We start from the raw sequence: 14,837 nt of genomic DNA, 5'->3' as shown, positions 1-14,837 counted from the left end.
TGTCGCCCCTATACTTTCCAGGGACCTGTTTTGTGCCTCGGAGTAATGAAATAAAAATCTGCCCATGCAGAGCCGGCCACCTGTAGTTACGGCGTCACCCGCTGTCCCTGACTTGTGTGATTAATATCAGCAACAGAGAAGGATCAACCCCGCAGAATTTAAAGTACTGGGGGCAAGAATTCTGTACAGAGCGCTGTACATGACTGGCAGCCGTGCACTTAGGTGCGGCTTGTGCAGACGTTCGCCGCGTTTGACCCATCCCCATTGGGACATTGATAAGCAACAGTAACTGTTGCTGTACAAATCCTGTTACAGATACAGATTTGGCTCTGTGGGATACCATCAACTGCAAGGGGCACTTGAGCCAAGCAACAGAATCAACGGTCTCACTACTAACCCATCGGACGGCTTGTGACTGAGCCAGGATAACAGCAGCAGTAGGAGAGGATCATAAATCTTATCCCATTATTGAGTCTGCCTCTTGCTCTCCTTATTATCAATAACACAACGTCACCTTTTCTCCTGGTCCTCGGAAAAATATCTTTAACGTTCTTTCCACACTTTTCTCCAGTTCAGCCTCAGCGACACCCTAGGAAGAGAAATGGCATGAAGACCTCGTACGGGATAAGCTGGGTGATAGTACAAGGCAGAAAACACAACACCGACATTCTGAGCCGGCAAATCGCAACGACGCAGTCACCCGGGGTTGGAGTAACAGACCCAATGATGCTCAGAGAGCTGATCCCACAGATGTACTGCAACTCTGTCCCCAACATGATTCTGTCAGTCGCACTCATTTCAGAGTTACTCAGTTGGGGATGGTGTGGCAGAACTGGGCCAGGAAGGAAATATTGTGGACACGGAGGTACATTGATACTATAGAAGATAGGTTATCACTGATCTGGGCTAATGTTGGCAATGAAATGCCACAGATATGGCCACTCAGATGGCATGACCCTTCGCCCTTGGGGTATCTGAAGGCCAAACATAGATTGATTTTACAGACCAATCTGAGACTGACACACAACAGATCAATTCCGAATGGATTTAATTTCAGATGGGGCCATGCTACATTTAAAGAAGCCAATATGGTCCAAAGTCATCCGCTTTGGTCCAGTCAAGTGGTCTGGAAAACATGACGTCACAGGAGTGATATGTATAACAGTGTGAGGGCCAGATGTACTGAGCCATGGAAGTGAAAAAGTAGAGAGATTTTTAGGGCCAGATGTACTAAGCCTGAAAAGTGATAAAATGGAGAGTGATAAACAGCCAGCCAATCAGCTCCTACCTGTGATCTCACAGGCTGTGTTTGAAAAATGTCAGGTAGTAGCTGATTGGCTGGTTGTTTATCACTCTCTATTTTATCACTTTTCAAGCTTAGTAAATCTCACCCAAAGTACCAGTCAAACTGCAATATTACAGGCGGAGTTGACAGGTTGGTTGGTGCTTATATCTCTGTCCACTTTATCCCTCTCCAAGGCTCAGTACATCTGCTCCTGAGAGAGCACTTACCGGCTCCTGGAAGTAAATCTGGTAGTCAAACAGAGGGTTGGCTTTCATCCTTTCACTGGCTCTGACGTCTGGGTGGGCGGGGAAGAGCGGAGTATTGAGTGATGCCACCGCCCTGTAAACCAGGTCATATTTGCAGGATTACACAATAGAGGAATGGAATACAGATATATCCTCATACATCTAACCTCAATACGACATGCGCCGCGAGAGAAGTGGTGTGAGTGAGAAGGCAGTTCCCATGCAACTCTGCTAATGTCTGCCATCTTTTATTTACTGAAAAGGTGTTTTTGTATGCATTGCAGCTTCTGCTTAGTAAAATGATATACAGCATACCTATATTCTGCATGTGGATGCAGCTGTATCTGTCATACAAAATGCTAAGTGACAGTGGTTTCCAGGAAAACTGTAACATAGCATATTTTATGTACTGTATATACAGCCGCACACAGAATATAGGCATGCTTCATATCATTTTACTCATGATTTCATATCATTTTACTCAGCAAAGCCTGATTGTGCTAATATTATGGTGGAAAAATCCTTCTGGGGCAAAATGTCTCTTACAAATTGTCCTGCTGCAGCCGTCCCACGCTCCGGCGGCTGCCGCTGAATAGGACTGACAGTCTCCGGTTGCTGTTGATTAAGAGGAATCTCGCAAGAACTACCGACCTCTCGCAAGAAGTCCCCTGTACTTGACTCTCGGCAAAGCCGGGTGGGTAGGAGGGCCACTCAGACCGGATACGGGGCAAACATCAGGCCCCCGGGGTTCCCCACCACTGGTTTAAAGGGTGGACAGTGAAAAGGTTCGCTGCTCTGTGCTGCTGTGGGACTCTGCTGCTGTATCTGATTGGCTAGAGGGTGTTCTGTCCCAACACTGGGCAAACACAGACACACGGGAGAGGAAGCCGGATGACATCACTACACCCTGACCCCGGTCACAACACGATGACATCATGAAGCTTACCGGACTCTTTCTGGATAGAAAAGAGCCATGTTCCAGACGATAACACCGCCCCAGTCGTGTCCGATAAGAGTAACCTGGGATATACCCTGGGGGGAAACAACAGACATAATGTCAGCAGCTATAGGGTGTTATACAGAAATAACAAATGAGGCAAGTTTACAGTCTCTGCTAATGAACATAATGATTGTTCCCACGCAGAGATGAACGGAACATGAGTTTCCGAGCAGACGTGTGAAGTCCTGCAATATGTAATCATCGCCCCCGACTTCCTGCCGCTACTCAGCGTCACCGGCGCCTGCACTGAGTGCACTTCATTACCCAGAGCAATATGCACTCCATGGTCCCACGGGACTCCCTGGAGGCAGCGGAACATCAGAGGTGATATACGGTGCTGACCTTTATCGCCTGCCAGCTAGCTATTTTATTATACATACTGTATGAAGTACCGATAAATCTTCCCACAGCTGTCATGCCCATCGGATCTTTACGGACATTACAGGACCAAGCGCCATTCTGGCGCGAGTCAGACCGCGGTGTCCACAGCGCAAGCTGATGTCACTTTATTATTATAAATAAACACATTCCCGGACTCCCCCGTTACTGAGAAAGCAAGAACACAGGCAGCTACTCTGTGTATATATGTATATATGGATGGGACAGGTGGAAAACGCAACTGCCATGTCGTCATTTTGCTTGTGTCGACTTCTGTCTCTCTACCTTGTGAATGTCAACAATATGGTGTTGACCTAGTGACCTAGACACTTTCAACCGGATATCATATGTCATTAATCAATACACTGAGTAGGCTGCAGCCTCGGGTGCCAAAATGGGGGGGGGGGGTAGATCTTGCAGGTGACGGGCGAGGAAAATTAGTTAAGGCCTAATTTCAATCAACATTATGAATTGAATTTAATTACATTTATTCTATGCTTGTTACCTATCACCCGTCCTGATGTACTGGGGGGGGGGGTGATACGGCGCCAGCTGGGCACCCATACACGGGGTATGGGTTACAGAGTGGACAGTAATAAGGTCGACACTATTGATTGAAAGACCTTAGGTCGACACATGAAAAAGATTGACATATCTCAGGTCAACATGGTCAAAGGGTGGGCGTCTATGTCGACATAGGTCAACATAGGATGAAAAAACGTGAAAAACTCACGTCAACCGTTTTCATGTTAACCTATGGCCCGTCGACTAACAGTGGTCGATTTATTGACTGTTGACCTTATTATTGTCGACCTACGGCCACATCCCCATACACGTAGCATTACAAGGGGAGCTACCTGTGTATTAGCCCAGGGCCCCTGGGACCTTTAAATCAGGCCCTGTCATAAAGGAAGCATTACTGTACATTTGTACTATAGGTGTTAGCAGGGCCCTTCTGGTTTTCCAGTGCCCTTGCAGCCATTAGCCTTGGAAATAACACATTGCTGGGATCTGTAGTTCACTAGAGAAAACACACATTTCTTCTAATATATTGCCATACACCGGCAATTTCAGGGGGACCTCACTTTTTGTGTTTATATAAATAATCCTGTTGCTGCGGATCTGTGCAGCTATTTAATATAACTTCTCATTCATTATTTATTGACCGCGGGTGTCTCTCTCACAACCCGTCACCTGTCCGCACATGTTATATCCCCTCTCAGTAGCGTAGCATCGATATACCAAGGGGCTGTATGAACAGTTGCACAGATACCCAGGGAAGGAGAGAGTTAAACATCTTCAATCTCTCATACAGCGTAGAACCAGCAGGGTGTACATGAAGTGTCAATATATTCACACGCACATTACATACGTGACTAACTATGAACAGAGCGATGTGCACCGCGCTGGCGAGCCCGGGCGTGAGATGTATCAATTATGCACAAAACGCTAGTTCTGCATCATTCTGATCAAACACTATCATTTTACGCTGCTGCATAGTGGGGGTTATTCTAGTTGATTCTCAAGGCTGCGAATACGTAGCCTTGTAAATCCACCAAACCCCACCCGCTGAATGTACGCGCCCCCCCCCCCCCCTCCGCCGCACGGGTTCGCCGACACAGGCTGCGGCGAATGGATGTTTAGCATCCATCGAAAGTTGTGGATGGTACACGCATATAAAAGTGATTGTCAAGTCACTTCCATATGCCTGCATGTTGGGACGGATATGGGCGGGAAGCTGACAACCGGTGATGTCAGCTGCCAGCCCCCAGCACCCGCGTCACCGCCTCATTACAATGAGAACGCCCAGCATTCTCATGGGAACGCCCATGTAACGCTGGGCATTCCCATATGGTGATGGAGCAGCCCGGCGCCCACAGCCCTTCTCCGCCCCCCGCACACTGTCCGAAAGTTTGTCGTGGGTGCACGCACCCTATGTCTGCACATGAGCAGAAATGCGCCTGCGCAGACGCGCAACATCGCACGGAGGACCAAATGCACTAGAATAACTCACAATCTCCGGTGTGAGGCTTTGAGGTCTGTGAGTGTTATGGAACAAGGGAATAGTCATTGGCTGACTGATCACAGCACCCTCCATGCAAACCAGAGACTGACATTACTCTTCCATCTGACGCTGTCCTACTGTGTAATATACAGGTACGTCGCCTCATCCAATCCCATGACCCGGGAAGGTGACCCCACATATTGTCACTGCAGACGGCCCGTAAACACAAATTGTAGCAGCAGCTACAGGGGTTAATAAGAGAATTCTAGCGCTCACACCTAGTAGCACCGTATTGCACTAGTTTCCTAAACACTAACGCTGCCAAACTCCAGCCCAAACCCTTATCAGCACCCAATTTGTTATGCACGAGTACCACATCGCCCATCATAAGCAGAAGTGACTCCATTTTGTCAGAGCACCTGCAGCAGACACTTTTGTGCAGCACACTGTAGCTGACCTTGAATACGCGCAGGGAAGCAAGGTATTCTGTGCTGGCCGCATAAATAATTCACAGTTCCATCATGAAGAACATGTACCCTTTAATCCCGTCAAGCCTTCTCCTGCCCTGTTTACTGCAGATTACTCCGGTGTCTGTCACTCCAACGCTGCACATTTCCAGTGCAATGATTAAATATTATTCATACATATAGGAAACACAAATTACTTTAAGTGCACCAATCCCCCTGTTGCATAGATAAGACTTAAAGGAGCTTAGATTGCTCCCTCTCGGCCTCTCCTCGCTGAATGATATCTGGCCTCCAGTAATAATTATAGGCAGGGAAATGCCATTGCCTGGTAGGACATGGGCCAACGGTGACGCTGCGGCAGAGACAGAGAGGGGACCGGGGCCAGGAAATATCCCTGTTACAGCATCAGATAAATGGAATCACAAAACGTTTATTCCCAGCGGTGGAGCTCGGTGGGTCTGAGCGCCCCCCCCTCGGTCTCTTCTCTCTCCTGTAATAATGTACAGAAGGATGAGATCTGAGGGTGAGAGCGCAGGTGGAGATGTACAAACAGTGACGTCATTTATACACATTGTGAGCCTTCCACTCCAGCAATTGGCAGTGCCGGTACGCACACAACAATACAATGCAACATCCCATCGTGTAGCACTCACCAGCTTGTCCAGGAAAACCACCAAGTCCTAGAAAACAGAACAATAAAAATATAAAATAAGGGGGGGGCTTCATTAAAATATAACTGCAGTCATTTTCCCAAACACACTTTTGTCTGCTTTTCAAATGATGGATGCAAAAGTTAGTTGGATCGGCGATGAGCTGCAAAACCATCCGCAGCTGTCACACGACTTCCCTGAAAACGCCTGGACACACCCGTGTTTTCCCTGACACGCCCAGAAAACATCCGGTAACCATTCCCAACCAGTGAGACCTGGATTTGATTATACTGGGTTTGACACTTTATAAGTAACCAGCGTGCTACTTATTGGCTGTGAATGGAAAATGTATTGACCTTAAATTAGTTTTATTCCTGGATTTTCCTTATTGATATTATTCTGGGAGTTGGTGGTTGTTTGTGTAACTTTGTTATAAAAAAAAAGGGTAGGGGTATAAGGGCCTATAACACGGTGAGAGTTTTCCTTGGAAAATATGGATTAAAATCCCATGAAGAAATGGGACAAGCTAAACGTTTTGTAATTAGTATTCTTCCTTGGTTTGTTTCCTCAGGCTGCGGTGCGATTTCAAATTCTGCAGCTTCCACTGTGTTATGTGACTACAGTACCATAGCAACCACAGTCACATAGTACATTGTGTATTCAGCAGAGAGGCTTTGGAATGCCACTGTATTATACCCATTTTTCTCCCACGCCTTCTCACATTATAAATTGAGATGATAAAATTGTGTCTGTGACTGGCAGCCATATCTATCTGCCCTCCATAGACATTTTGAAAACAAGATAATTATTGGAAGGAGGGCAGTTAAGAAATAATGACAGACATTAATTAAATAATAAATAACACTTCTTCAGTATGAGGGATTGTGGTTTACAGGCGAAGAGGTCACACATTGTATATATTATTATATATGTACATTATATACCTTGCAAAGTTCTTGTTGTGAATATTCTTCTATGTCTAGAATTAAAAAAACAAAATCATATTTAAGTACAGGACCGTCGGGTCTGTGGATCACCAAAACCGCCATCAATGGGATAGTGATCTATACCTTCAAATGCATCAATATACTATACTAAGACTAAGGGGCAGATGTAATATACTGCAGCCAATCTAGAGATGTGCAGATCCGTCTGTCACCTGTTTTGGAGCCAAAACAGGTGACAGCCGATAGCCAATAAGATCCCGTTTTGCGATCTGGGTAAATCCGGATCTGCACATCTCTACTTTAAACTGATTGGCGCTTTTAGTCTAGTCACAACCTCACTGGAAATGGCAACCTCCCGCAAACTGCAGGCTATTGTATTTCGCCCTAAGTGGCTGATGACAGAAGGCCTCAGTAGCAAGAAGCAAAAAAACAATATGTCCTGATGTGCGCCCATATTTATGCCTGTGTGCCATGATTTCTGCCAAAGCACATTGGTTCTACAGGAGAGAAGCTGGCAGATGGACTGAGAGTGTCTGTGTTCCTGGCGTACCAAGTGTGTCCATGGTGCAGATGGCCCGACTGGAAACAGGATCAATTCTGCACAACTCTGTTACGTCGGCCCTGCCTCTACGATGTCACATCCCTGCGGCTCCAAGCGTAGCTGTGACTGTGGGGTTTATTCTGGTTCGGGCGGCTGGGCCGTAAGCGTACGTTCCGGGTTTTTTTTTTATCTGCGCATGCATACCTTCCACAATGCGCAGGCGTGACGACTCCACAACGCTCACGGACGGTTGTTTCCGTGCGAAAAAACCTGTCCGCAAGAGTACGGTCATTGTGGGCGGCATAGGGGCGTGTTGAGGGGAGCGGCTGAAATAATGAGGAAAACTGGGCGTAAACATGGGCATATGCGGGGATGTGCACAAAAAATGTACGCTGCTACTACCGCTCGATCGGCGAAAGCACCGTGCATTTCGGAAACAAAACAGGCGGCCGCCACCGTCACCTCCATACCACCCCTACAGATAACGCATGAGAGCGGACGCCTGGGTCTGCTAATTAACGCTGATTACTACTCAAACACATACACCTGAATGTAATAAGCAATGCTGCAGCCTATTAAGTCCGAACCATTATTTCACTACCTGCAAGCCACACACAGCCCTCAAACACATTGGAAGCTTATCTTTATATACTTCTCTACATGTAAAGGTTTGTTTAATTTTAGTTAAGATTCTTTTTAAGACCTGCTTATATATGTCAAGGTAGTTATTTGGAAACCATTTACACACATTTAGTAAGTGTTTTCATATACTTTAAACAGCAGCTCACTCAATCTACACAAGTCGACATGTGTCAACGTTTTCACTCGAATACAAACAATTTTTTTTTCATTTTGATAAAAATACATAAAACAATAATTGAATAACAATTAGAATAAATCATTTAATTGTCTTAATCATAGTTGAAAAGCTAGATTATGAGGACCATATATGTGAAGGGTATGTCAGCGTGCACGGACATACGCTAACTCTCACGATCAGTGACATACAGTACAGTACGCTGAGTTTTCCATTGAAAACAGGCAAGACCCGTCCGTACAAGGGGGCGAACGCTCAGATAGCTGTAAGATGTCGGTGTGAAAACGGAAGAGTCCCGTCCGTAAACGGTGGCGTACACTCTGTTGTACGCCAGTTGTCGGTGTATAAGCGGTGATCCGTCCGTGTACGGTGGCGTACGCTCAAGTGTACGCCACTCCCCTTTGTCGGTGTTTGTGGCCGTCCGTATGCGGATGTTTTGTGGGTGGACTTTCGCTCAACGTCCGCGTACAGTAAACGTACGCTGATACGGAACGTACGTATGTTTGGCCGCCGCAACCAGAATAAGGCCCTGTGTTACTTGAGATGCGGAATCGCCAGTACTTGCACACACTGCTGCGGAGCATGTGCAGTGCGAAAACACTGGAAAAACCAGCGTGCGTTCAACACTGCATTTGACCCTATATAGCTCTTCACGGGGTAACTGGTGCTTTCCTGCGCTGAGGAGGCCAAATAAAGCAGGAAGAGGCTGTATGAAGTCAAGCTACACTAAGCAGAATTACCCATGAGTCTGTTCTTCGTTAGGTCTTGCAGGAGCTCTTATAAAACAGTCATTGGGCATGCCCTGGCACGCTCAGAAGCCAACCACAGAGTGTTTTATACTGTTATGTATTGCTTATCAGAAGGTATTCAATTTTGATATTCTATATACTTGATATATACTTGTCACGCTGTACGATATAAGCTCTTGATTTATTTGTAATCTTTTCTTAATACTTTATTCTCAATGAAAAAAATTACTTTATAAAAAGAAAAACATTCCACATTTAGGGTGGGTCTGCCACGCACACACAATAGGAGGCAGCCATCTTGGTGGTGGAACCGATACTCATGAGATTGGTCCTATCTCAGATACGCATGACAATTTACAGTATAATGTCAAATATATTACTTTCTCCCATATGACAACATGTACACCTTTTATATTTAGAACTATATACGCCTATTCCAGACCTGTTCGTAGAACAAATTTGTTCTCAAAATGGGCAAAACCATGCTGCACTGCAGGTGGGGTAGATTCAACACATAGAGAGTTAGATATGTTTGAGTTATTTTGTTTATGTGCTGAGTAAATACTGGCTGCATTATTCTTACACTGTCATTTAGATCTTTGAACATACCCCACCCAAACCTAACTCTCTCTCTGCACGTTACATCTGCCCCACCTGCAATACAACATGATTTTGTCCATTTAAGCACAAATTTGCCCTGCGATCAGGTCTGAATTAGACCTTATGACCCTAAGTAGGTGCTGCTTTCGTGCAGCGATACCTCGCTGTGTCTGGTCAGTGACCACACTGCAGGTTAGCAATCTCTGCATGATGAATATTATCACGTAGGATGTAAATCTCTTTTGCTGGTCCATTATAGAGGGCTGGGGGAGGGGGCTTTGATTGTGTTTTCTAGTGCAGATGATCCCTCTGTTACATGCATCTGTGACTTGAGCAGGTGATACTGTATTCTGTGTATCACTGTAAAAGGAGCCCACACAATAGAACAATTTTTTAGGCCAATTGGCCGATTTTCGATAAATCGTCCCATATATCATCCGATGTTTATTGATAATCGGCCGATATCGGTCTTTTGCTAAATCTTCTGAGCTTTCATGCAGCATGTAAAGGTGGCCATACACATGCAGATTTATCTGCAGATCTGTCTGGTTGGAACAAAAACAGGGTTATGGATGAGAGCAAATGACAGTTGACCATTTGCTTGGAAATGCTGGAAAACTGACAAACTGTCACTCATCCATAACCATGTTTTTGTTCCAACCAGCCAGATCTGAAGATAAATCTTACTAGTGTATGGGCACCTATAGATCAGAAGATTTAACAAAAGATCCATAGGAACGCACACGGGATCTTAAGAGAAATCTGTGGTGAAGATGTGCGCTTGCCTGAAATCTTATGTTCAGGACGGACAAAAGACGTGAAGGCTAATTTATGCGCACATCTTATGATCGCAGATCTTTCTAGTGTGTGGGCACCTTAAGAGGGGATGGTGAATCTGAGAACGTAGGTTGTGGGTGGACACAGATATTAATGCTTAGCGGCACTGTGAGACAGCAGCATTATCTGTGCACTCCCTGGACACGACCAGACACATTATAATACAGCAGATATGCATGACGCAGTGTCAGTCTGAGCACAGGCACCCACCTGGTGGACTGGACGAGTCCCCGTACCCTTTCATGTCCAAGGCTATAACTCTGTACCCAGCATCAGCCAGGGCCGGCAGCTGCAGAGACAACACCAACATGTTATTGCTGTAATAAATACCCCATTGGTCGCATAAATAACAATTACAGAGAGGGCATGCTGAGGGCTATAGTTCTCCTAGAGTTGGCATAAGAAGGCTTGCTCATACCTGATACCGCCAGGAGTACCAGCTCTCCGGAAAGCCGTGGCACATGAGGATGACAGGTCCGTTCCCCATCTCTACGTAGTGCAGCTTCACACCAGGCTGAAAGGAAAAGTAACAACACAGTCACTGTCTCATCCCGGTACATCGGCACAGTCAGTGTTACATCCCGGTACATCGGCACAGTCACGGTTACATCCCGGTACATCGGCACAGTCACTGTTACATCCCGGTACATCGGCACAGTCACTGTTACATCCCGGTACATCGGCACAGTCACTGTTACATCCCGGTACATCGGCACAGTCACTGTTACATCCCGGGACATCAGCACAGTCACTGTTACATCCCGGGACATCGGCACAGTCACTGTTACATCCCGGTACATCGGCACAGTCACTGTTACATCCCGGTACATCGGCACAGTCACTGTTACATCGGCACAGTCACTGTTACATCCCGGTACATCGGCACAGTCACTGTTACATCCCGGTACATCGGCACAGTCACTGTTACATCCCGGTACATCGGCACAGTCACTGTTACATCCCGGGACATCGGCACAGTCACTGTTACATCCCGGGACATCGGCACAGTCACTGTTACATCCCGGGACATCGGCACAGTCACTGTTACATCCCGGGACATCGGCACAGTCACTGTTACATCGGCACAGCCACTGTTACATCCCAGTACATAGGCACCGTCACTGTTACATCCCGGGACATCGGCACAGTCACTGTTACATCCCGGGACATCGGCACAGTCACTGTTACATCCCGGGACATCGGCACAGTCACTGTTACATCCCGGTACATCGGCACAGTCACTGTTACATCGGCACAGTCACTGTTACATCCCGGTACATCGGCACAGTCACTGTTACATCGGCACAGTCACTGTTACATCCCGGTACATCGGCACAGTCACTGTTACATCGGCACAGTCACTGTTACATCCCGGTACATCTGCACAGTCACTGTTACATCCCGGTACATCGGCACAGTCACTGTTACATCCCGGGACATCAGCACAGTCACTGTTACATCCCGGGACATCGGCACAGTCACTGTTACATCCCGGTACATCGGCACAGTCACTGTTACATCCCGGTACATCGGCACAGTCACTGTTACATCGGCACAGTCACTGTTACATCCCGGTACATCGGCACAGTCACTGTTACATCGGCACAGTCACTGTTACATCCCGGTACATCGGCACAGTCACTGTTACATCCCGGGACATCGGCACAGTCACTGTTACATCCCGGGACATCGGCACAGTCACTGTTACATCCCGGGACATCGGCACAGTCACTGTTACATCCCGGGACATCGGCACAGTCACTGTTACATCGGCACAGCCACTGTTACATCCCAGTACATAGGCCCCGTCACTGTTACATCCCGGGACATCGGCACAGTCACTGTTACATCCCGGGACATCGGCACAGTCACTGTTACATCCCGGGACATCGGCACAGTCACTGTTACATCGGCACAGTCACTGTTACATCCCGGTACATCGGCACAGTCACTGTTACATCGGCACAGTCACTGTTACATCCCGGTACATCGGCACAGTCACTGTTACATCGGCACAGTCACTGTTACATCCCGGTACATCGGCACAGTCACTGTTACATCCCGGTACATCGGCACAGTCACTGTTACATCCCGGGACATCAGCACAGTCACTGTTACATCCCGGGACATCGGCACAGTCACTGTTACATCCCGGTACATCGGCACAGTCACTGTTACATCCCGGTACATCGGCACAGTCACTGTTACATCGGCACAGTCACTGTTACATCCCGGTACATCGGCACAGTCACTGTTACATCGGCACAGTCACTGTTACATCCCGGTACATCGGCACAGTCACTGTTACATCGGCACAGTCACTGTTACATCCCGGTACATCGGCACAGTCACTGTTACATCCCGGTACATCGGCACAGTCACTGTTACATCCCGGGACATCGGCACAGTCACTGTTACATCCCGGGACATCGGCACAGTCACTGTTACATCCCGGGACATCGGCACAGTCACTGTTACATCCCGGTACATCGGCACAGTCACTGTTACATCGGCACAGCCACTGTTACATCCCAGTACATAGGCACCGTCACTGTTACATCCCGGGACATCGGCACAGTCACTGTTACATCCCGGGACATCGGCACAGTCACTGTTACATCCCGGGACATCGGCACAGTCACTGTTACATCCCGGGACATCGGCACAGTCACTGTTACATCCCGGTACATCGGCACAGTCACTGTTACATCCCGGTACATAGGCACAGTCACTGTTACATCGGCACAGCCACTGTTACATCCCAGTACATAGGCACCGTCACTGTTACATCCCGGGACATCGGCACAGTCACTGTTACATCCCGGGACATCGGCACAGTCACTGTTACATCCCGGGACATCAGCACAGTCACTGTTACATCCCGGGACATCGGCACAGTCACTGTTACATCCCGGTACATCGGCACAGTCACTGTTACATCCCGGTACATCGGCACAGTCACTGTTACATCGGCACAGTCACTGTTACATCCCGGTACATCGGCACAGTCACTGTTACATCGGCACAGTCACTGTTACATCCCGGTACATCGGCACAGTCACTGTTACATCCCGGGACATCGGCACAGTCACTGTTACATCCCGGGACATCGGCACAGTCACTGTTACATCCCGGGACATCGGCACAGTCACTGTTACATCCCGGGACATCGGCACAGTCACTGTTACATCGGCACAGCCACTGTTACATCCCAGTACATAGGCACCGTCACTGTTACATCCCGGGACATCGGCACAGTCACTGTTACATCCCGGGACATCGGCACAGTCACTGTTACATCCCGGGACATCGGCACAGTCACTGTTACATCGGCACAGTCACTGTTACATCCCGGTACATCGGCACAGTCACTGTTACATCGGCACAGTCACTGTTACATCCCGGTACATCGGCACAGTCACTGTTACATCGGCACAGTCACTGTTACATCCCGGTACATCGGCACAGTCACTGTTACATCCCGGTACATCGGCACAGTCACTGTTACATCCCGGGACATCAGCACAGTCACTGTTACATCCCGGGACATCGGCACAGTCACTGTTACATCCCGGTACATCGGCACAGTCACTGTTACATCCCGGTACATCGGCACAGTCACTGTTACATCGGCACAGTCACTGTTACATCCCGGTACATCGGCACAGTCACTGTTACATCGGCACAGTCACTGTTACATCCCGGTACATCGGCACAGTCACTGTTACATCGGCACAGTCACTGTTACATCCCGGTACATCGGCACAGTCACTGTTACATCCCGGTACATCGGCACAGTCACTGTTACATCCCGGGACATCGGCACAGTCACTGTTACATCCCGGGACATCGGCACAGTCACTGTTACATCCCGGTACATCGGCACAGTCACTGTTACATCGGCACAGCCACTGTTACATCCCAGTACATAGGCACCGTCACTGTTACATCCCGGGACATCGGCACAGTCACTGTTACATCCCGGGACATCGGCACAGTCACTGTTACATCCCGGGACATCGGCACAGTCACTGTTACATCCCGGGACATCGGCACAGTCACTGTTACATCCCGGTACATCGGCACAGTCACTGTTACATCCCGGTACATAGGCACAGTCACTGTTACATCGGCACAGCCACTGTTACATCCCAGTACATAGGCACCGTCACTGTTACATCCCGGGACATCGGCACAGTCACTGTTACATCCCGGGACATCGGCACAGTCACTGTTACATCCCGGGACATCGGCACAGTCACTGTTACATCCCGGGACATCGGCACAGTCACTGTTACATCCCGGTACATCGGCAC

The 14,837-nt window shown here is 48.0% G+C and overlaps 1 protein-coding gene across 1 annotated transcript in view; it reads right to left on the bottom strand.

Annotated features, from left to right (window-relative positions):
• EPHX2 (epoxide hydrolase 2) overlaps nucleotides 1–14,837 on the bottom strand; it is a 96,575-nt gene that overhangs the window by 40,855 nt on the left and 40,883 nt on the right. Inside the window, exons 7-13 of the mRNA XM_083178844.1 lie at nucleotides 10,940–11,035; nucleotides 10,732–10,810; nucleotides 6,975–7,009; nucleotides 6,034–6,060; nucleotides 2,477–2,562; nucleotides 1,513–1,624; nucleotides 515–589 (exon numbers count right to left, since the gene is read on the bottom strand). Coding sequence (XP_083034970.1) covers nucleotides 515–589; nucleotides 1,513–1,624; nucleotides 2,477–2,562; nucleotides 6,034–6,060; nucleotides 6,975–7,009; nucleotides 10,732–10,810; nucleotides 10,940–11,035 — 510 coding nt within the window. The remainder of the gene's footprint in view (nucleotides 1–514; nucleotides 590–1,512; nucleotides 1,625–2,476; nucleotides 2,563–6,033; nucleotides 6,061–6,974; nucleotides 7,010–10,731; nucleotides 10,811–10,939; nucleotides 11,036–14,837) is intronic.

Source organism: Crinia signifera, chromosome 3, assembly GCF_055691185.1.
Source record: "Crinia signifera chromosome 3, ASM5569118v1, whole genome shotgun sequence".
NCBI classification, from domain to species: domain Eukaryota; kingdom Metazoa; phylum Chordata; class Amphibia; order Anura; family Myobatrachidae; genus Crinia; species Crinia signifera.
Note: the sequence above shows the minus strand (reverse complement) of the source record. Positions and strands in the feature narration are given on the sequence as shown.